Source organism: Cervus canadensis, chromosome 15, assembly GCF_019320065.1.
Source record: "Cervus canadensis isolate Bull #8, Minnesota chromosome 15, ASM1932006v1, whole genome shotgun sequence".
Lineage (NCBI taxonomy): Eukaryota > Metazoa > Chordata > Mammalia > Artiodactyla > Cervidae > Cervus > Cervus canadensis.
Genome location: NC_057400.1, coordinates 7,591,727 through 7,614,664, shown reverse-complemented (window position 1 = coordinate 7,614,664; position 22,938 = coordinate 7,591,727). Strand labels below are relative to the sequence as shown.

Genomic DNA, 22,938 nt, shown 5'->3' with positions numbered 1-22,938 from the left:
TAGGAAAGTGAGAAATCTGGGTCCCTGCCTTATGATCAGGTTCACTTAAAAATCTAACATGCTGTAAAAGAAATATTACATTTGCATATCATTAAAATTAAATATCACTGTATAAAATATTTTAAAGCTCTGGCTGATGAGGAGCGAAAGAGGAGAGTGAAAAAGTTGACTTAAAGCTCAACATTCAGAAAACTAAGATCATGGCATCCAGTCCCATCACTTCATGGCTAATAGATGGGGAAACAGTGGAAACAGTGGCTGACTTTACTTTTTGGGCTCCCAAATCACTGCAGATGATGATTGCAGCCATGGAATTAAAAGACGCTTACTCCTTGGAAGGAAAGTTATGACCAACCTAGATAGCATATTAAAAAGCAGAGACATTACTTTGTCAACAAAGGTCCATCTAGCCAAGGCTATGGTTTTTCCACTGGTCATGTATGGATATGAGAGTTGGACTATAATGAAAGCTGAGTGCCGAAGAACTGATGCTTTTGAACTGTGGTATTGGAGAAGACTCTTGAGAGTCCCTTGAACTGCAAGTCCATCCTAAAGGAGATAAGTCCTGGGTGTTCATTGGAAGGATTGATGTTGAAGCTGAAACTCCAATACTTTGGCCACCTGATGCGAAGAGCAGACTCATTTGAAAAGACCCTGATGCTGGGAAAGATTGAGGGCAGGAGCAGAAGGGGACGACAGAGGATGAGATGGTTGGATGGCATCACCAACTCAATGGACATGGGTTTGGGTGGACTCCAGGAGCTGGTGATGGACAGGGAGGCCTGGCGTGCTGTGGTTCATGGGGTCGCAGAGAGTCAGACACGACTGAGCAACTGAACTTTGACAAATACAACTGTGTTTGTACCATAACCTGTAGTCAACTCAGCCCTTAGGAAGATAGCTGAATGACATAACTCTATCTTGTTTGTTAGAGTCCCTAAATGCTAAGATTAGCAAATAAGGTTTTTTTAAAAGTCTGTCTTTGTTAATGTCTACTACTACTATTTTTCTACTAATCTCTCAGAAGAGATTCAGTGACAGGAGGTCAAATGATCATAGCAACAAGTTGCTACCACTCTCAGAATATAACACCACCAAGGATGCACTGGTAATCTGATCAAGGCTGCTAATACCCAAAGACTACCAATATCTGTCTCCTGGTTTTCAAATACTACACAGGCTCACACCACCTAATCTGCTTTATTCAATCTCTCCTTCACTCCTTAATCTGTTTATCTTGAAGTCAGGCTACACTGTGTTTTTCCAGTAAGTAGTTTCTCTACATTGGCTATTTCTAACTGGGCAATAATCAGTTCTTAATTATAAAACAGACATAGCATTCAACAGGTTTAAATTCAGAAAGTTTCTAATTCTCCACTCAGTTTTACCTAGCCATTTAATTAATTTACTATAGTTACACATATTATTATATGTGAGTAAACTCTTAACCTTAAGCTAAAATTCATTTCTATCAATCATGCTATTTGATTCAACAAGGAATTTCAGTGAAATGAAAGACTCTGTTAAAGACAAAAAAACCTTGATTTAACTATGTTCTAATAATAAAGAAAAATTAGGGTACCTATTTAGTTAAGAACAGGCACTCTGAAATGCTCATTATTTTAAATAGTAAACTTTCAATTGCCTATTACAATTTTTACTATAAGGTCAGCCTTATAAAAATCAATCTAACCTAAGCAAAATATACACATTTAGGATATAAAATAGGTCACAATGGCTAAAAACAAGCTTACAATGTACACAAGAAAATAAACAGATATGACTTTTGAGTTATCTATTATACTATTATATCTAATATTATTATATATATTATATAATATTAATATAATATTGTATCTAATATTATACTATTATATCTAATATACCTATTCTTTTTCTCACTATAAATATATATTGTTTGTTACTAGAGACAAGTTAGAGAAGCCAATAGTAGTTGTTGTTTTTTTAAACAAAAGGACCTTGATTAAAGTCCATTACAATCGACCTGCAAAATTGCAGACTGACCTCTCCAAGTGTCATCATGTTCTATATATTTTGCTAATAATTCTTTAAGTTAGAAATATCTTTACTCTGATATGCTCTGCAGCACCACAATAAAGAGGCAATTTTTATTTTTAGCAGAAAAATAAATGCTTTGAACATAAATTTTCACCAGATTTTTCTCTCCAACAGAAATTGGTAAGAATTGGGAAGAAAATAAATGCCCCTTTCTTTGTTAAATCATCTTTTCCACTTGTTTTTACTTCTTAAAAAAAAACACAACAATTTTAATTATTAACAGAAACAACTTCTGCTGGTACTATTTCCTTAGTACAGATTTCTTGAGGAAAACAACCTCATACAGACAAAAACAAGATTTACATTTTCAGAGTATTTAATGTGTTCACATTGTTTACTGTAATCTCACACAGCCTTAGAAACAAACAGAATTAGCAGCCTCACATTGCACAACAGCAAACATTCACTGCGCACATTGGGTGTGTGCTTTAGGAACACACCGTCGGGCCAGAGTAAATCAGTAATAGATGCAGATGCCAACTGAATGGGAGGCAGGGCTCTGAGAAAGCTCTGACTTCGCAGCCTGGCAGAGAGACTGGACCTCTGCCCAAGGGCACAGAGATGGCAACCAACAAAAATGAAATCTGACTCTGTGCCCCTTCCACTCCCAACACCCAGTGCGTTCAGGCCCACAGAGACTGTAGCAACACGGCAGGACAAGGACAGGTGAGCAAGGAGCACTTCAACGTTTCTTGTCAAAAACGAAGTGGCAGACTGTTAAAGGGCCAAACACAGACACTTGAATTCTACCAAAACCATGGTGCTTCTCTAATTTCTTCACAGGCAAATGTGTTCGTTTTTCCTGCCAATTCATCTGAGTAGGATAGAAACAATAGGACAAGTGGATGTTAATAAGGTGGACTAATAAGAAAGATACATTATCTGCCACCATGGTAAAAGAAAAAGGAACAAGGAAAAAGTACAAAATCAACTGCAAAACAAGGTTTAAATGGCAATAAAAACATATCTGGCAATAATTACCTTAATTATCAATTATCTAAATGCTCCAATCAAAAGACTTAAGAGTGACAGACTGGATAGTAAAACAACAGCTTACAATATGTTGCCTACTTTAGGGTGAAGGACACACATACATTGAAAGTGAGGGGACAGGAAAGATTCATGTATAGAGCTATAAAAGACCACAACTGCCAGAGCACTCCTGAGGAAAAAAAACAAAACAGGAGGCAAACCCTCCCAGAATTCGGGAAGGAGTCAATTGATACTCTAATAGTAACAATACTACAAAGCTACAGTGATCAAAACAGCGTGGTATTGGGGCAAAAACAGACATATAGATCAATGGAACATAACAGAGAGCCCAGAAATAAAACCACAATACAGTCAATTAATCTTTGACAAAGTGTGGAGAAGGAAATGGCAACCCACTCCAGTATTCTTGCCTGGAAAAATCTCATGGACGGAGAAGCCTGGTCAGCTATAGTCCATGGGGTTGCAAAGAGTCAGACACAGCTGAGTGACTTTGCTTTCACTTTCTGTGTTGTTTTGTGGCTTGATTAGTTTATATCATTTTGTGGCTGAATAATGTTCTGTCGTATGTACATGCCACAGTCTTTTTAGCCATTCACTTATTGAAGCCTATCGTGAATGCTTCTAATTTGGGTGGTTATGAATAAAGCTACTATAATTTTCATGTGAAAAAAAAAAAAATCTTTGACAAAGTGGCAACAGCATAAAAGGGGGAAAAGTCTCTTTAGCAAGTGATTCTGCCACATGTAAATCAGTAAAGTCAGAACACATCCATACAACATGCACAAAAATAAACTCAAAATGGCTTAAAGACGTAAACCTAAGACAAGACACCATGATGCTCTTACAAGAGAACACAGACAAGACATTTTCTGACACAAATCACACCAATATTTTCTGAGGTCAGTCTCCCAAGTTCAGTTCAGTCGCGCAGTCACGTCTGACTCTTGGCGACCCCACGGACTGCAGCACGCCAGGCTTCCCTGTCCATCACCAACTTCCAGAGCTTGCTCAAACTCAGATCCATCAGTCCGTGATGCCATCCAACCATCCCATCCTCTGTCGTCCCCTTCTCCTCCTACCCTCAATCTTTCCCAGCATCAGGGTCTTTTCAAATGAGTCAGTCCTTCACAGCAGGCAGCCAAAGTACTGGGAGCTTCAGCTTCAGTCCTTCCAATGAATATTCAGGACTGATTTCCTCTAGGATGGACTGGTTTGATCTCCTTGCAGTCCAAGGGACTCTCAAGAGCCTTCTCCAACATCACAGTTCAAAAGTATCAATTCTTCAGCACTCAGCTTTCTTTATAGTCCAACTCTCACATCCATACTTGACTACTGGAAAAACCATAGCTTTGACTAGACAGATCTTTGTCAGCAAAGTAATGTCTCTGCTTTTTAATATGCTGTCTAGGTGGTCACAGGTTGCTGTCTAGGTTGGTCTAGGTTGGTCTCCCAAGGCAAGAGGCAATAGAAAAATAAACAAATGGGACCTAATCAAACTTAGAAGCTTTTGCACAGCCAAGGAAACCATAAACAAAACAAAAGACAACTTACATAAAGGGACAAAATATTTGCAAGTGATGCGACCAACAAGGGCTTAGTTTCCAAAATATACAAGCAGCTTATACAACAATGACAACAAACCCAATCAAAAAATGAGCAGAAGATCTAAACAGGTATTTCTCCAGAGAAGACAAAGAGATGACCAATAAGCATGTGAAAAGATGCTCAACATTGCTAATTATTAGAGAAATGCAAATCAAAACTACAGTGAGGTACCACCTCACAGCAGTCACAATAGCTATCATTAAAAAGTCTACAAATAACAAATGCTGGAGAGGGTGTGGGGAAAAGGGAACCCTCCTACACTGTTTGTGGAAGTGTAAACTGGTGTAGTTACTATAGAGAACACTATGGAATTTCCTTAAAGAACTAAAACTAGAGTACCATATGATCCAACATCCCCACTCCTGTGTATACATGTGGACAAACTATAATTCAAAGTGGTACATGCACTCCTATGGTCACAACAGCACTGTTCACAACAGCCAGGACATGGAAGCCACATAAATGTCTTTCAACAGAGGAAGGGATAAATAGGCGTGGTACATATACACAATGGAACAGTACTCAGTCATAACAAAGGAGGAAACGATGACACTTCTAGCAACATGGATGCAACCAGAGATTATCATACTAAGTGAAGTCAGAAAGACAAATGCCATATGATAGCACTTTAATGTAGAATCTAAATATGACAGAAATGAGTTTACAAAGCAGAAATAGACTCAAAACCACAGAGAACAGATCTGTGGTTGCCAAGAGCAGCGGGGAGGGACAGACTGGGAGTTTTGGGGTTTGTTCTTGTTCAGTCACTCAGTCGTGTCCAACTCTTTGTGAGCCCATGGACTGCGGCACGCCAGGCTTCCCTGTCCTTCACCATCTTCTGGAGCTTGCTCAAACTCATACCCATTGAGTCGGTTATGCCATCCAACCATCTTATCCTCGTCATCCCTTTCTCCTCCTGCCTTCAATCTTTCCCAGAATCAGGGTCTTTTCTAATGAGTCAGCTCTTTGCCTCAAGTAGCCAAAATACTGGAGCTTCAACTTCAGCATCAGTCCTTCCAATGAATATTTAGGGTTGATTTTCTTTAGGATTGACTGGTTTGATCTCCTTGAAGTCCAAGTGATTCTCAAGAGCCTTCTCCAACACTACAGTTCAAAAGCATCGATTCTTCAGCACTCAGCCTTCTTTATGGTCCAACTCTCACATCTGTACATGACTACTGGAAAAACCATAGCTTTGACTAGACAGACCTTTGTCGGCAAAGTAATGTCTCTGCTTTTTAATACGCTGTCTAGGTTTGTCATAGCTTTTCTTTGAAGGAGCAAGCATCTTTTAATTTCATGGCTGCAGCTACCATCTGCAGTGATTTTGGGGCCCAAGAAAACAAAGTCTCTCAGTGTTTCCATTGTTTCCGCATCTATTTGCCATGAAGTGATGGGATCAGATGCCATGATCTTCATTTTTTGAATGTTTAGTTTTAAGCTAGACTTTCCCCTCTCTTTCACCACCATCAAGAGGCTCTTGACGTCCTCTTCACTTTCTGCCATAAGGGTGGTGTCATCTGCGTATCTGAGGTTATTGACATTTCTCCCGGCAATCTTGGGTTTCATAGATGCAAAAATTACATATAGAATGGATGGACAACAAGGTCCTATTGTATAGCACAGGAAATTATATTCAATGTCCTGGAATAAATCATAATGAAAAAGAATATACACACACACATACATACATACATATATATGAGTCACTTTGTTGTATAACAGAAATTATAAATTAAGTATAATTCAATTTAAAAAATAAATAAAACAAAAAAAGATTTTTAAAGATATCTTGTGCAAACAAAAAGGATAAGAAAGCAGGGTGGCAAAATACTCATGTCAGACAAAACAGACTTTTTAACAAAGGCCATAAAGAAAGAAAGACACTATAAAATGATAAAAGAATCAATACAAGAAGATACTCCACCCACTAACAAACTAATATATGTACCCAACATCACACTTAAATACACAAATACCAACAAAGGGAAAAATTGAAGGAATACATTATTTACCATCATGATGATTAGCAGCCAGATATTTTGATAATTTCATTATCTTAAACTTATCTTTCAAAATAATTTCCATGGAACACAAGTTTGAATACACATCCACAGCATGCAAAAAGGGAACCCACATGTAACTATGCTAATTTGAAGTGGCATCTGTAGGCAGATTCAAGTTTAAGGTTGTATCTCAAGGCTTGACACTTTGAAAGCCGTGAAAGACAGAACTGAAAAGTTTCATATTTACTTAATCATGCTTTTTATTCCTTTCTCTTATTCAATATTTAGTATGTAAATTCTTTAAGTCCAATAAATCAAAGTACTTTTGACTCAGTGCCTTTAACTTCTGCTTGACTACCCCTTGTGACCTCACAATTAGTCTCTGGATATTAAAATGCATACACACGGTGAAGACTGTGATTTCAAAGTATTTTATGTCAAAAGTTGCTCTACCAAATGGCAGCAGAATTAAAAAACACTCCAGAAATGATCTAGGGTAATTAAAAATTTATGCTTTAAAATGTCTGCACCAATTAACAGAAATATTTATTAGGTGCATCGTAATTCTCAAGTGAAGTCTCAAATCCAAAGTTTGGTGAGTGTCACTATCCTGAAGGTTAATAACTGTAACACCTTTATAATGAATAATGAAACCTAGCTTCTTGACTTATTACTACATTTTAAAATCAGTGATTTTTGCAACATATGAAATTACTATGTAACATGCTCAAGTTGTTGCTGTTGTTGTTTATTCGCTAAGTAGAATCCGACTCTTTTTCAATCCTACGGACTATTGCCCACCAGGCTCCTCCGCCCATGGGATTTCCCAGGCAAGAATACTAGTGTAGGTTGCCATTTCCTTCTCCGGGGGATCTTCCTGACCCAAGGATTGAACCTACCTCTCCTGCGTTGGCTGGAGAAGGCAATGGGAAATCCACTCCAGTACTCTTGCCTGGAAAATCCCATGGATGGAGGAGCCTGGTGGGCTGCAGTCCATGGGGTCGCTAAGAGTCCGACACGACTGAGCGACTTCACTTTCACTTTCACTTTCATGCATTGGAGAAGGACATGGCAACCCACTCCAGCGTTCTTGCCTGGAGAAGCCCAGGGACGGGGGAGCCTGGTGGGCTGCCGTCTCTGGGGTCACACAGAGTTGGACATGACTGAGCGACTTAGCAGCAGCCGCAGCAGCTCCTACGTTGGCAGGTAAATTCTTTACCACAGGGGCACCAGGGAAGCCAACGTACTCAAGTTATTGACATCTAAAATGTTAAATCTCTTCTTTTAGTTCCTAGTCTTTAATCATTTCTCCTTTCTCTGATTACCTGACAAAGAAATTCACTTCAGTTTTCCAAACATGCTATTCCTCATAAATACGCAACTTGATGACACAAGTAGTATATACTTTAATGATATACTAGAATTCCTATATTTTTAAATAACTTCCATATTGGTTTTTATATACAGATTTCAAACTCATTTCTGAAAACCAAATTTATTTCAAAATAAAACTAATGTGAAATTTATGTTTTAAAAGAATAAGAAAAATTGGTTACCATATTTATAATTTCTGAATGGTGGTGGAAGGCTGGTCCTCAAAGGGATATCTGTAAGATAAAAAGTATTTTTATTATAAAATATTCAAATAGTCATAGTATTAAGAGAATTGGCATTTTATTATACAATAGCATCTACATACACTTGAAATATATAGTACATGTGTGAAACATTATTATATAGTCGATGTTCATTTAGCATATGAATCTGAGAATCTCTTGGGGTCAGTAGTAGAAACCAATGATCTAGAACAATCTTATCACTCTTACCAAAATTCATATAACCTATAATGTAACTACTCTAACTCAGCAAAGAAAACAGTAAATTTTTTTTAAAAGTGTTTTCAAACACTAGTATTAGTTTTAATTAATAATTAATTAAACTACTACCCTTACAGAGGGAAATTAAGTAACATATATCTAAATTACATATGCATTGACCTAACAATTCCACTTGGAGAATTCACCATAGAAATATACTTTGCACACTCGTGTGTGTGTGTGTGTGTGTGTGTGTGAAATGACTTAAACAAAGGTACTCACTGTAGCACTGTTTGCAATAGCAACTGCCTGGGAAGATCCAAGTGTCTCTCAATGAGGGGACTTCCTAAATAAACTATACTATGTCCAAACAATTAAACGTATTTTTCAACAACCAGTAAAACAACCAAAAAAGAAGGAGAAGCTCTTTACTAATATGATAAGATCTTCAAGATATGTCAAGAGTAAAGGAAGCAGATCTTCCTGGGGGTCCAAGTGGGTAAGAGTCTGCCTGCCAGTGCAGAGAACACGGGTCCCATCCCTGGTCCAGAAGATCCCACATGCCACAGAGCAAGCAAGCCTGTGCGCCACAACTACTGAACCCACGCTCTAGAGCCTGGTGCTCCTTAACAAGAGAAGCCACCACAGTGGAGGTCTGTGCCCAGCAACCAGAGAGCAGCCCCCACGTGCCGCAGCTAGAGAAAGCCTGTGCGCAGCAACGAAGACCTGATACAGCCAAAAATTAAACAAATTTAAAAAAAAAAAAATTTTTTTTTTAAGAGCAAAGGAGGCCTAAGGCAGAGCATTATTTTTAGTACACTACCTTTTGAAAAAAAGAGAGGAAAAATAAGAATATATATTTGCTCTTGTTTACACTTCCATGGGAGAGAGCATGATGCACTGGTCAGATAAAGAACAGAAGTGGGAAGGAGACTTTTCACTGTATTCCTTTTTACACATTCATCTTAAAAACCACAAGAATGTGTTACCAAAGAAAACTTTTTTAAAAACCTACACATATGAATTAGGAAAAGTGCTTAAGTACATTTAACCTTTTAAAGGTCAGTGAAAGTGAAAAAGTGTTAGTTGCCAAGTTTTGTCCGACTCCTTTGCAATCCCATGGATCTACCAAGCTGCTCTGTCCATGGAATTCTCCAGGTAAGAATACTGGAGTCGGTAGCCATTCCCTTCTCCAGGGTATCTTCCTGACCCAGGGATTAAACCCACATCTCTTGCACTGCAGGCAGATTCTCTACCACTGAGTCACCAGGAAAGCCCAAATTTTAAAGCCCAAATAAATACCAAAATTAAAATATGATTTATTCATTTATGTTACAAGCATTTAAAGTACCCACTACCAAGTATTCCAGGGACAGGGCAAATAAGAAGTTGCTGAGACAAGTCCCCACTCTTGAGAGGGCACCCTCCCTGTGAATCCTTTAACAAAGCTGTGTTCACAGTTAGGGCTTTGATCTCACCTGCCACATGCCAGAATCACCCAGCCCCACACCCGGCCAGTCCCAAGCATATTTAGACTCAAAATGAAAACCTGCTGAGATGATTCTCAGGCAAACACAAGCACAGGAGGCCAACCAGACTACAGGACTGAGTGAGGCTGGGCAATCAGGAGAGGGCCGTGAGGCACCAGCAAGCGTCCCACTAAAGGAGGGGCGGTCCCTTCACTCTAGTTGGTCACCTAAAGATTCAAATGGGAACCCTAAGTCTGGGGTGGGGGGGGCGGTTGGGTGGATTGTATTGACTTTTAAAATACTGTAGGCAGGGACTTCTCTGGTGATCCAGTGGTTAAGAATTCGCCTTCCAATGCAGGGGACACAGGTTCGGTTCCTGATTGGGGAACTAAGATCCCCACATTGGTGGTGGTTGAGTCCCTCAGTCATATCCTACTCTTGCAACCCCATGGACTGTATCCCGCCAGGCTCCTCTCTCCATGGGATTTCCCCGGCAAGACATGCCACAGGGCAACAAGCCCATGTGCCACGATGAAGATCCCACGCGCAGCAACAAAGAGCCTATGCAGCCAAAAAAGAAAAAAAAAATGCCGTAGGCCAAAGGAAACCTGTCTGTGGAGTCCACATTCACCCGCCCAACCTCCATCTGAAACCTGTGTTTTAGCCTTAGCAGAGACAGAACTTCATTTTATCTTTTGCTTCTCACTTTTGAATTATAGGCCAAAGAAGTATTAACTAAATATCAGAAAGAAGAATTAGATCTGTTTAATTTACTGCCATTTGTATTTCCTAAACTAGACAGCAAAACTCCCTGAAGAAAGGACTAAGGTACAGTGCCATGAAACTATTCTCATTTAGAGATGTCTACAGTCAAGACACCGGATCGCCGCCTTACCTTCAGTCTAGGCTTCTGAGAGGAGAGACTATGACAGAGATGAAAGAAGCCCGTTTTTCCCTTCTATCTGTGGATCTCAGCTCAGCTGTCACCTCCACAAAGAGGCCTTCCTGGACAGCCCTACTAAAAGAGGGGTCTCCTCTCATATTCCTCCATTCATAACATTTTTTACAATTTTAGAGCTTTGTTTACTTAGTTTGGTCTCTCTTCTCTACTAATTCATAAATTCCTAAAGACTAAGACACAATGGCCTGTCTTCCCAAAACCTAAGACAGTGCCTGGCACATTATATGTTAATAAATACTGGTTCCCTGAGGGTGGGGAAGACAGCCTATTTCCTTCATCATGTTGCCAAAACCTAACAGAGTGCCTGGCACATGGCAGGTGCTCAAAAATAGACACGAGTAAAAATGCATCATTTAATCCCTTTAATCAGCAGGTTAGAGCACTGAGGTCCCAAGAAGGCAGTCGATCAGCCCAAAGTGTCAAGAGCCAGGACTAGAATCTAGCCCTCCCAACTTCCATCTGCCACACTAAGAAGGGTAGGACTAAAGCTGGTATCTTCTGTGGTGGTGCTACTGTAAAATTATCCTGTTCCTTTCTAAATAAGAGGGGCACCAGGGGAGTGCCTCTTTACAGAAAAAATGCTAGATAATAAACACAGAAGGAATCACAGAGTTAGAAAAAAATCCCAGTTACTGCAACTACCAGAGATTTGGGTAAAGATCATCAATAGATACTAAAACCGGGACTTCCCTGGCAGTCCTGTGGTTAAAACTCCAGGCTTCCAATATAGGGGGCACAAATTCGATCTCTAGTTGAGGAACAGTTTTGGCGTGGCCAAAAAATTTAAAAATGAATTTAAAAACAAAATAGATGCTAAAACTGTTGGAAACAACATACACATATGGTCTCAACTATTTATTAGTTGGAAAGATATGTTTACAACAGAGAAATCTAGTAGACAGCCTCTTCACCAAATGACTTAAACATCTATCACGAGAGCTTCCAGGCTGGTGAACGCACGGTGACACCAGGGAGAATGCTGCACTCCAGGAGGGCATGGAAGCTCCATCCCCTTTCCCCATGCTTTGTCCTATGCATATTTTCCCTCTGGCCATTCCTACGTTTAATCCTTCTCTAATAAACAGCTGATCCAGTAAGTTCATAAATACTACCAATAACCAAGTGCTTCCTGATATGATGCAATGAGGAGGAATCACCAACATTAGGGATCAGCAAACTATTTCTGTAAAGATCAGTAAAAAATATTTTAGTTTTTGTGAGCCATATGGTTTCTGTCACAACTATGTAAGTGCCCCTGAAACACAAAAGCAGTACATATAATATGTAAATAAATGGGTGTGGCTGTGTTTCAATAAACTTTATAAAAACAGGGGGAAGGTCAGACTGAGAAAAATCATGACAGATCATGAGAAAAATCATCAAACACATTCCAATAGAGGGATATCCTACAATAAGCCTGATCAGTACTCCCTAAAACAGTCGAAGTCCTCAAACAAGGAAAATCTGAGAAACTGCCACAGTTCACAGAGCCCAGGGAGACACGTCAACTAAACGTAATGTAGTATCCTGGCTGGGGTCCTGGAGCAGAAAAAGGACATCACTACAAACTAAGGAAACCTGAATCAACTATGGACTGTAGTTAATAATGCGTCAATATTGGTTCATTAACTGCAACAAATGCAGCATACTAATATGTTAATAGTAGGGGAAACTGTGGAGGGGAGAATTAGATATAAACAAATAAATAAAGATTAAAAAGATAAGGAAAATCTTTCTAACTATTCTAGTAGTCACCCAACAGAACAGACTGCTCTACAAAGTAACAATTCACCAGGAGTAAGGGGGGTATAAAGAATTGAGTTCTCAGTTGGAAGTCTGGATAAAATCGCCACAGCTTTTCTTTATTTAATAGACAAAATAATTTTACATTCAGAACCCAAATCTAAAGTATTGCAAAGTATTAAAATGCCAGATCAACAAATAATTAAAATGTAGTTAGTCTAGATAATTGGTTTGTATATTAGTCTGAAAATTTGTCATCTATATAAAGTAATACATGGTACCTCTGTGATCAAAATATCTGATCAATATCCATTTTCCGTATGTTAATAATAGATTTGTTTTATTATATTTATATGCTTATATATGGATACAATCTTATGTATTATTATATTTACACTTATTTATAAATGCTAGTTTATATCCACTACACTTATTTGTTATATTTATACAACTTTAGATTTTAATGGCATGATAGAGTGGTTCAATGATCCTCAAGGCAGAATGGATCAAATTTAACCAAAGTTTCTTGGTTGAGGGAGAAACAGACAATTATGGGAAGGACCATGTTAAGCTATGGATGAAATAAGTGATTTATCAAAAGGACAACTGGAAAGGCAAGAAGGCATCTAAAATAACTCCAAAAAGTCATCCACCACAATGAACATTCGGTTTGTATACAAAATTCTCTATGCCATGATGTCAAGCATCCTTCCAGCTTTCGGTGTTCAAAACTAAAGCAAGGCCAACAGGAACATGAAAAGATGCTCAACATTGCTAATTATTAGATAAATGCAAATCAAAACTATAATGAGATCAGACCAGGCCTCAGACCAGTCAGAATGGCCACCCTCAGAGTCTACAAATAGGCGACTCCCCTGGCGTCCAGTGGTCAAGACCCTATGTGCCCAGTACAGGGGGCCTGGCTTCAATCCCTGGTTAGGGAACTAGATCCCACATGCCCAGAGACTAAGACCTGGTGCAGCCAAATAAATATATAAATGAAAATATTTTTTAAAAGTCTACAAATAATAAATGCTGGGGAGTGTGTGGAGAAAACAGGACCCTCCTACACTGTTGGTGGGAATATAAATTGGTGCAGTCACTATGGAGAGCAGGATGGAAGCTCCTTAAAAAACTAAAACTAGAGTTACCACATGATCTGGGAATCCCACTCCTGGGCACATATCCAAAAAAGACAAAAACTCTTAATTGAAATGTTCACAGCAGCACTATTTACAAAACCAAGACATGGAAGCAACCTAAATATCCATCATCAGAGGAATGGACAAAGAAGATGTGGTATACACATATAATGGAATATTACTCACCATATAAAAGAGCAAAGTAGTGCCATTTGCAGCAACATGGATGAACCTAGACATTATCTTACTAAATGAAGTCAGACACAGAAAGACAAATATATGACATCACTTATCTGTGGAATCTAAAACTATAAAGCAAATGAACTTATTTACAAAACAAAAATAGACTCGCAGACATAGAAAATAAAATTATGGTTATCAAAGGGAAAGAGTGGGAAGGATAAATTGGAAATTTGAAATTAACAGATACACACTACTATGTATAAAATTTAAACAACAAGGACTACTGTATAGCACAATGAACTAACTATATTCAATATCTTATAATAACCTACAATGGAAGAGAATCTGAAAAAGAATACGTATGTGTGTGAATCTGTTTGTTATATACCTGAAACATGGTAAATCAACTATACTTCAACTAAAAATAAAACAGTAGAGCATGATGAACTAAATTCAAAGACTTTTGACTCTAAGCAAATCCATTTGTTTCAGAGATTCTATTTAAGCAAGCAAGGCAATAGAGAAGAATAAAGAGGCAACTGAGAGTACTGTTTAGGAGTACATGATTGTATAGCTAAACTGCAAGGGTTGGACTGCAGCTTTGCCTAGTTTTTGCCATGTAATCTCAGGCAAGCGTCTCGACTTCTCTTTCTGTTCTTCAGTTTCTTCATCTGCAAAATGGAGATAATAACAGTTCCTAATTTAGAAGAATGCTGTGAGGAGGAAACGAGAAAATCTACGTAAAGCTCTTAGCACAAATTAGTTCAAAAATTCCTCAGTAATAAGCTATTTGGTCTTTGTGATGTACACAATTTATAAAAGGTAAATTCATGAACTTTGTAGGGTTCCACCGTACCTCAAATCAGAGGACAAAGACAGGCACAGGGCACACAGCTCAAACAGGCCTGAAGCCCAAAGTTTATCTTTTAATCAGTGAAACACATTTCCCACATGCACAATATTAATAGAAACAAGTAACAGGTGAAAGATGTGAGTAGGCTGTGCTGAGCATTTGCAGTGATCCACACCACTGCTCTAATGGGGAGCAATTCTGCGGTACTTGGGAAGGAAAAGAACACAGTGACCCTGGGGAGAATATGTCTTCCCTTGGCACTGGAGCAGCCTGAAGATTACATCTTGTTCTCAAGGGCTTCAGAGGATCTATTCTGCACGGTACCAAGAACACCAGAGCACTTACCGTAGTAACACTAAGAAACACTGTAACCTATAATACACACACAGATTTCAAAATAAAATAGGGATTTGTTTCTCTTTCAAAATCTGAATATACTTTTGGTGATAGCCTTTCAAAAACAGGACACTCTGTAATTGGCAATATCTTAGTACCAACTCTCAATCTCCCCCTATCAAGTAGAGTGACTAGCCTGTCTTCTCTATGAGTTAATACACCATGCTTTCTTCTTAGGCAAGTAACACTGAGCAGTAAAACCACTCGAATTAGATGAAAACAAAAAAAAAAAGTAAGGGAGAAGAGTTTAGAAACTTTACAAAGTCAATCAGGAAGGAAAATGTCAAGAATTCACTACATTTTTAAAAGTTAACTATGTACACTTGCATTGCACACATATAAACCAAGTTTGTGGTTTCCCAATAACATTCTCCAGTAATGGAATCATAGCTTCTCAGAGAAATGACTGATTCCAGGGCTGGGGTAGGGAAAGAACAAGACACATCTGGAACATCTTAGATCAAAAAGTAAGGAAGTGCTCAAAGAACAACGTGGACATGTTAAAAGGACACGGGGCCGTGTCCTTTCTTTCTGTAACAAAAGAAAATCCAAAGACATGTGTTAATTCAGTTCCTTTAATCTTAATTAATTTCTTCATTCAGGAGTGCTTTATTGTCTTTCATTGGCAATTCTGAATAGTGTTTTTGGCTACCCCCAGCCAAAATGAGGATGATTAGAGCATCAAAATAAAATAAAAATAAAGAATCATAACCCTCCAAATAAAGTAAGAATCCTTGAGTCCACAATGATATAAACCAAAGATTAAATAAATGGGGCAGGAGTAGGAATGGGGGGTAGGGTAAAAAGCTCTTCCGTACTGTAGAAAAACAACTAATATATGTAAAAGGAACGATGGAATAAGAAGAATCACCATTTGCCAAACATCATAACTGATTCAGGCAAGAATCATCAATTAATGTTAAACTAGTGGATGGAAGATTGGGAAGTAACAGGACATTCACGTAGTCTCAGAGCATATCCCTAACAAGTTACTTTTCAAGTACAATCAAAATTTACAGTAGAGAAACCTGGCAGCTATCACCTTCAGTTCAGTTCAGTTCAGTCACTCAGTCGTGTCTGACTCTGCGACCACAGGCAGCGCGCCAGGCCTCCCTGGCCATCACCAGCTCCCAGAATTTACTCAAACTCATGTCCATTGAATCAGTGATGCCATCCAACCATCTCATCCTCTGACCCTTTCCAGTCCTGTAGCCACTGCTGAGTTCTCCAAATTTGCTGACATATTGAGTGCAGCACTTTCACAGCATCACCTTTCAGGATTTGAAATAGCTCAACTGGAGTTCCATCACCTCCACTAGCTTTGTTCGCAGTGATGCTTCCTAAGGCCCACCTGACTTCACATTGCAGGATGTCCGGCTCTAGGTGAGTGATCACACCATCGTGATTATCTGGGGCGTGAAGATCTTTTTTGTACAGTTCTGCGTACTCTTGCCACCTCTTCTTAATATCTTCTGCTTCTGTTAGGTCCATACCATTTCTGTCCTTTATTGAGCCCATCTTTGCATGAAATGTTCCCTTGGTATCTCTAGTTTTCTTGAAGACATAGCATTGTTTCAATATTAAGTTTCTGATTTTCATTACTGGAACTACAGTTATATAAGCAAATTCCCTGTTTTTGGAAAATATACACTGAAATATTTAGAGGTAATAGGGAATCATGTCTGCAACACACTTGTAAATGGTTCAGAGAGCAAAATGAAGTGGAAGAGTAAGAAACGAATTGGGGAGGAGGAGGAGAAAAATAAATGTAACAAAATGTTGACATTTGGGGAACCTGGGTGAAGAGCTTTTAGGAGTTTTCACAACTTCTCTGTCTCAAATTATGTCAGCTGAAAAAAATTAAGTTGGATATAAAGTGCAACATCTGCCAAAATTCACAGAACTGTATACTAAGATCTGTACATTACACCATATATAAATTGCAATTCAATTAAAGCAATAAAAGCTTATTCTAGATGTTTCATCAAATGTTGATGATTGGAACACTTCTGTAATTAAGACCAGAGGATAGAAACCCACCAAGGACCTATCTAAATGAAAACTACATTCACACCTGAGGTATGCCGAGCTTGGAATGATACACTACACCAGTGAGGCGGTCGTCACTCTGTGCCCACATGACCACATGCGCTCGTCATCTCCTGGCTGCACAGACAGAGGCCTGCTACCTTCCTGTCATGCTCCCCAGGATGCCCTCTGCTCAGCCAGGTAACACTACCTTCTCTTGTTAACGAGCCTCCAAATACATAAAGCCATTTGTCGTGAGCAATCGGAGATCTTAAGTTCTTTTTAATTTAAAAAAAAAAAAAAAAAAAGAAGTCAAACATGATAATGACAATCCCTGAGGAAGGCACACCTGTTGCTAAATAAGCCTTGGAGAGATACTGCTGCTGATAACAAGGCCCAGAGCAGGAGCAAGCCTCACTCTTGGCTTAGAACACAGATTAATATCTTTCAAAGTGCGTTTAAAAGATTACTTCACTCTAATACTCAACTACTCCTTTTTGAAACACTAAAAAAAAAAAAAAGTGGCTGAGACATCTCATACCTTGCTTTAGAAATACTATAAAATCCTTTACAGTTTGGTCCAAATGAACTCCATGATATACTACAGGTCTGAAATTGCGATGCTCAAATGAACGAATGAGGCGAACTGTAATGGTCACATCTTCGGAAGCCATGTGCAGAAATTCCTGTGGCAAGGGATAATAACGTCAACTCATAATTATCCACCAGCCTACATTTCCTCCATCAGCTCTCAGGCACCCAGCCCGCCTCTCCCACACTGCACAGTTAACGACAGAGTTCCCAGACAACCTAAGGGCCAGATTCCGGGACAACCAAAGGGTCCCGAGGTCGCTCCCACCTACCCACTGTGATCCTGGACAGCTTAACCACAGTCACTGATGTTCTGACAGGCAGAAAGCTGACAAGGTACAGAAGATGAACACCGACCGACTCAGGAGTGTGGGTGTACGTGGAGAAGTGGGGCTGCACCGTTACCGCTCTGGTGTGCTACACCACCAGTCTCATTTGGCCTGCGAGGAAGTTCACTTACATTAGCATCAACTATTGGGGCGCATTTTCATTTCACTAATGCTGCCAGATTTCAGAACTGATTTAATCATGTGTCATAGTATTACCCAGGCTTCCCAGGTGGTGAAGAATTCACCTGACGATGCAAGAGACGAAAGAGATTCAGGGTTCCATCCCTGGGTTGGGAAGATCCCCTGGAGGAAGGCATGGTAACCCACTCCAGTATCCTTACCTAGAAAATCCCATGGACAGAGAAGCCTGGTAGGCTAGCATCCATAGGACTGCAAAGAGTTGGACACAACTTAAGCAACTTAGTATGCATAGTATCACCCATTGTCCACACTATTTGAATATGTTTATTTCACCCTAAACTAGTCCTGCATGCCAGTGTTAATGTTATCAGATTTAATTCTATTACCAAACCATACTTATTTTAAGATGAGGAAAAATTCATTGCACTAAATGCCCAAGGTCATAAAAAAATGGAGCCAGGATTCAAGCACCAATTTAATTCCAAATTTCATGATCTAATATATAATATACTGTTTTAAAAAAATCACCCCAAATAATTTCCTCCAAAAAATCTGCAAAGTTGCCAACGTTTTAAAAATAAAATTATGGTACATTTCTAATCAGCAGCATCTACTTCATGCTTTTAACTTTGCATATAACTTTCAGCCATAATACACAAGTACTAAAAAAAAAATACCTGTAATGCTAATAAGATAAAATAAGATGTCCAACCTCACCAGTAATCAGACAAATTCAAAATAACAATGAGCTACATATTACTCGTCAAACTGACAAGTGAAAAAGCCTGACAATACCTACTGTTGGCAAGACTGCAGAACAATGAGAGTTTAATCAGTTAAGGTGGGCATCCAAATGGATTCTACTTCTGGAGACAATTGGGCAATATTTAGTATAGCTGAAGATTCATATACCTTTCAAGCCAGCAATGTCATTCATATGTAGGTACTCTTGGGAATCTCTCACATGTGTGCACAAGGAGAACTGTAAAAGAACATCAATATTAACATTTTTTGTTAATTGCAAAACCTGGAAACAACTAAATGTCCATCAGCAGGAGAATAATTATGGTACATTCATTCAACAAAATACTTCAAGCAGTGAAAATGAATGAACTTGAACCATGCACATCAACACAGATGAAATCTCAGAAGCAGTATGGTGAATGCAAAAAAAGCAAGTCACAAAAGCATCAGAATAACACATCATTTACACAAAATTCAAAAACATAGGTTTTATTACGTTGAAAAAGAGATAATTCTTGGAGCAAAGAAAGGATTATGCAACTAGGGAGAAGTAAAACAGGTGTTTCCATCATACTGGTTGCAGTTTATATCTTAAGCAGGATGTTAAGTATAGGGACAGTATAGCTACTATTCTCCAAGCCTTTTAGTGTGTCTGGACTATTTCATAATATTACATAATATTTCATAATATACACAAAGAAGCCACACTAATTTGATCTGGAAAGTTTCTTTGAATCACAACACGCTTACACAAATATTTCACTAAGTTTCAGAGAATATACAGCACATTACGTGTGAAAAGCAAAGGTTCAAGCTGTTTTAATGCATAAAATAATCTGTGATTATAGTGTACTGTTATAATTAAACAAATAGTTTTAATTAAATGGTCTTGAATTAAAAATAGTATTTTTCCTCTAAAATAAAGGATTCATTGTATAATCTTATTTTGTGGCTTGAGAGCTTAAATTAAATCTTTGGAAATTCCATTATTAGCTGTTACACTATTTGTTATTAAATCTGATTTTACAGGGCTTCCCCAAAATTCTGACCCTAAAACTTACCAAATAATGGCAGTTTAACAAGACATCTACAAAATTATAATTTAAAATTTACTGAGATACCTAATAAAGAATCTCTCTCAAAAAAGGGATACCATAAAAGACTCTAGGAACTTCCCCTGTGGTCTAGTGATTAACAATCCATTGCAAGAATTCCTTGCAATGCAGGGGACGCAAGTGTGATCCCTGGTGGGGGAACTAAGACCTCACACGCCGAGGAGCAACTAAGTGCTGCAGTTACTGAGCCCACGCGTTCTGGAGCCTGCAAGCCACAACTGGAGAGCCCCCACCACAACGAAGATCCTGCACGCTGCAACTAGGACCCGAAGCAACCAAATAAATACATAAATAAACAAAAAAAGAAAGGGAAAAAGCATCCGTATTTGAGACGCAGTGTTAACAGGTTTGTGAAAATTATGACCAATTTCTTCCTCCTCTCACCTAGCACCCAAAACAACAAAGAAGCTCTCCAAAACACACCACACACACACACACACACACACACACACACACGGAAGCCCTATAATGCAGTACACACACACACACACACACACACACACACACACAGAGACAGAAGCCCTACAATGAAGTCCAAATTCCTAAAGAGTTCAGAGCTGGACAGATCAAACTTAATTATTGACTCTAATTCTCAGCCCCAACACATAGTTGGATCTCAATAAAAAGTAGCTGCTTTTATCAAAGGTCTACTTGGGATTAAACAAGTTTGGGCATAAAGACAGCTCATGTAGGCGGCAAACAAAGATACAAGATTCCCAGGTGCAATGAAATAAATGATGTAAATGGACTAACGAAAGAGGCCAAGCAAAAAAAAAAAAGAAAAGAGGCCAAGCAAGCTAGCCCATGTATGCCTTATGAAACTTTTATAATTGTAGGCTTGTTTTTCCCACTTAAAAAAAAAGCTGCCCCATATGCTGTACTTAAATAGCTGAAGTTTTCAATTTAAAACTCCAAATGTGCATTACTGTCTAATTTGATCAACAATGTATTGTCATCTTCATCAGAAATTTGTAGTAATATACACTCAGTAACTAAGCCATATTAGCTACTATTAGAATGAGGCCATTATTTAATTTGTCTCAAGGACTGTGGGAAATATAGGTTGTGATAGTTTAGGGAGGCAGACATACTGAAGACATACTTGGAATGCGAGTATAAATTTGATGTTTTATAAATTTGATGTTTTCCCAGAAGGTTTGACCTACTTTTAAAAAAACGAATCTGATCAAGTTTAAAAGGTATCCTTCAAATGAAGGCACAGAGAAACCAAAAGCAATAATTTAGAGGTAAATTAACAAAACATATTCAAAAACAAGAAAAAAGATGTGAATAAATGAAATGACAGACCATGTTAACTATGAAAGCTCAGAGTTGTAAAGAAATAATTCTCCCTAAATTAATCTATAAATTAAACAAAATCCCCATCAAAATATAACACGGTGGTCTGGATTTAAAACAAGTATTTCTAATCTAGAAGAAAATGCTTGTGAACTTAGCAAAGTCATAAAAGAAAAAAAAGAGAGAGAGAGAGACCAGCAGTACCATAAACTACGTGACACTGAAGACTGAGAAATCAGCAGAAGAGAACAGAAAACTCAGAAGAGACTCAAGAGTCAAGAACTTAGTACAAAAATGGCATTTCACACTCGTGGGGAAGAGACACCTTAATCAACGGCATTAGGAAAACTGGTCAGACATTTAGAAAAATATAATTTTGGATCCTTATTTCATATCTCATACAAAATAAACTATATGTAGAACAAATATTTAAACTAAACTATAAAATCACAGGAAGGCATCAAAAAATGGGTATAAACTTTTATAATCTTAAGGTAGAAAAGACTTTTCTAAACAAATAAAAATCAACAACCACCAAGGAAAAGGTTGACAGATATAGCAAAAAAAAAAAAATTATAAGACAAATGTCCTGATAGAAACATGGATAAAGGTAATCAATGAGCAATAGGCTAATTTTTAAGTCAATATTACTGGTAACTATAGAACTGAAAAATAGAAATAGTAAGAAACTGATTAGCCACAGATTATTAAAATACATTTAAATTAAAAACTGGCCACACCAGCATTGGCAAGGATATAGAAAAATAAATATTTTACATACTCTTGCCAAGAACATTAAATGACAGACTTTCTGGAGAGGAGTGGGATAACCGATATCAAAATTTTAAATCTGCCTACCTTTTGACATGACAATTTTCCTTCTACTAATTTACCCAGAGAAGACAATCACATCAAATATTTAAGAATCCATGAGTTTCTAATGATATTTTTTTAAGTCAATTAGTCACTCTGGAAGCTAAAGGGGCACTTATTTGTTTTCCTGAAAACTGGCTTACCAAGGTAGGGAACAGGGCATTGAAAATGAGAAAAATAATAAGATTCTTATACAGTTTGTATTTCAAGATTACCAAACAGCTGATGAAAAGTTTCTTCTTTAAAGAAGAATGACAGCTAAAAAGCACTGAAGGAATGACAGAATTTAAAAATTATCATTTACATAAATATCAAAATGGCTAAAATAAAAACAATGATAACACCAAATATTGCTGAGGGTACAGAGAAACTAATCTTTCATTGACTACTGATGAAATGCAAAATGGTACAGCCACTCTGGAAGAGAATATGATAATTTATTATAAAACTAAACACATGCTTATCATAGACCTAGCAAATGCACTCTTGAGCATTTATGCCAGAAAAATGAAAACTTATGTTCACATAAAAAAATCTATATATAAATGCTCATAGTATATCCATGTTTAAT

General features: G+C 38.0%; 1 protein-coding gene across 3 annotated transcripts in view; it reads right to left on the bottom strand.

Moving 5' to 3' along the window:
* C15H2orf76 (chromosome 15 C2orf76 homolog) overlaps positions 1 to 22,938 on the bottom strand; it is a 71,507-nt gene that overhangs the window by 16,519 nt on the left and 32,050 nt on the right. Inside the window, exons 3-6 of one of the 3 annotated variants that reach the window (XM_043487909.1) lie at positions 19,249 to 19,318; positions 18,139 to 18,306; positions 17,817 to 17,961; positions 8,240 to 8,290 (exon numbers count right to left, since the gene is read on the bottom strand). In XM_043487909.1, coding sequence (XP_043343844.1) covers positions 8,240 to 8,290; positions 17,817 to 17,949 — 184 coding nt within the window. In that variant the 5' untranslated portion in view covers positions 17,950 to 17,961; positions 18,139 to 18,306; positions 19,249 to 19,318. The remainder of the gene's footprint in view (positions 1 to 8,239; positions 8,291 to 17,816; positions 17,962 to 18,138; positions 18,307 to 19,248; positions 19,319 to 22,938) is intronic. The other 2 variants (XM_043487910.1, XM_043487908.1) reach the window with 2 other exon arrangements.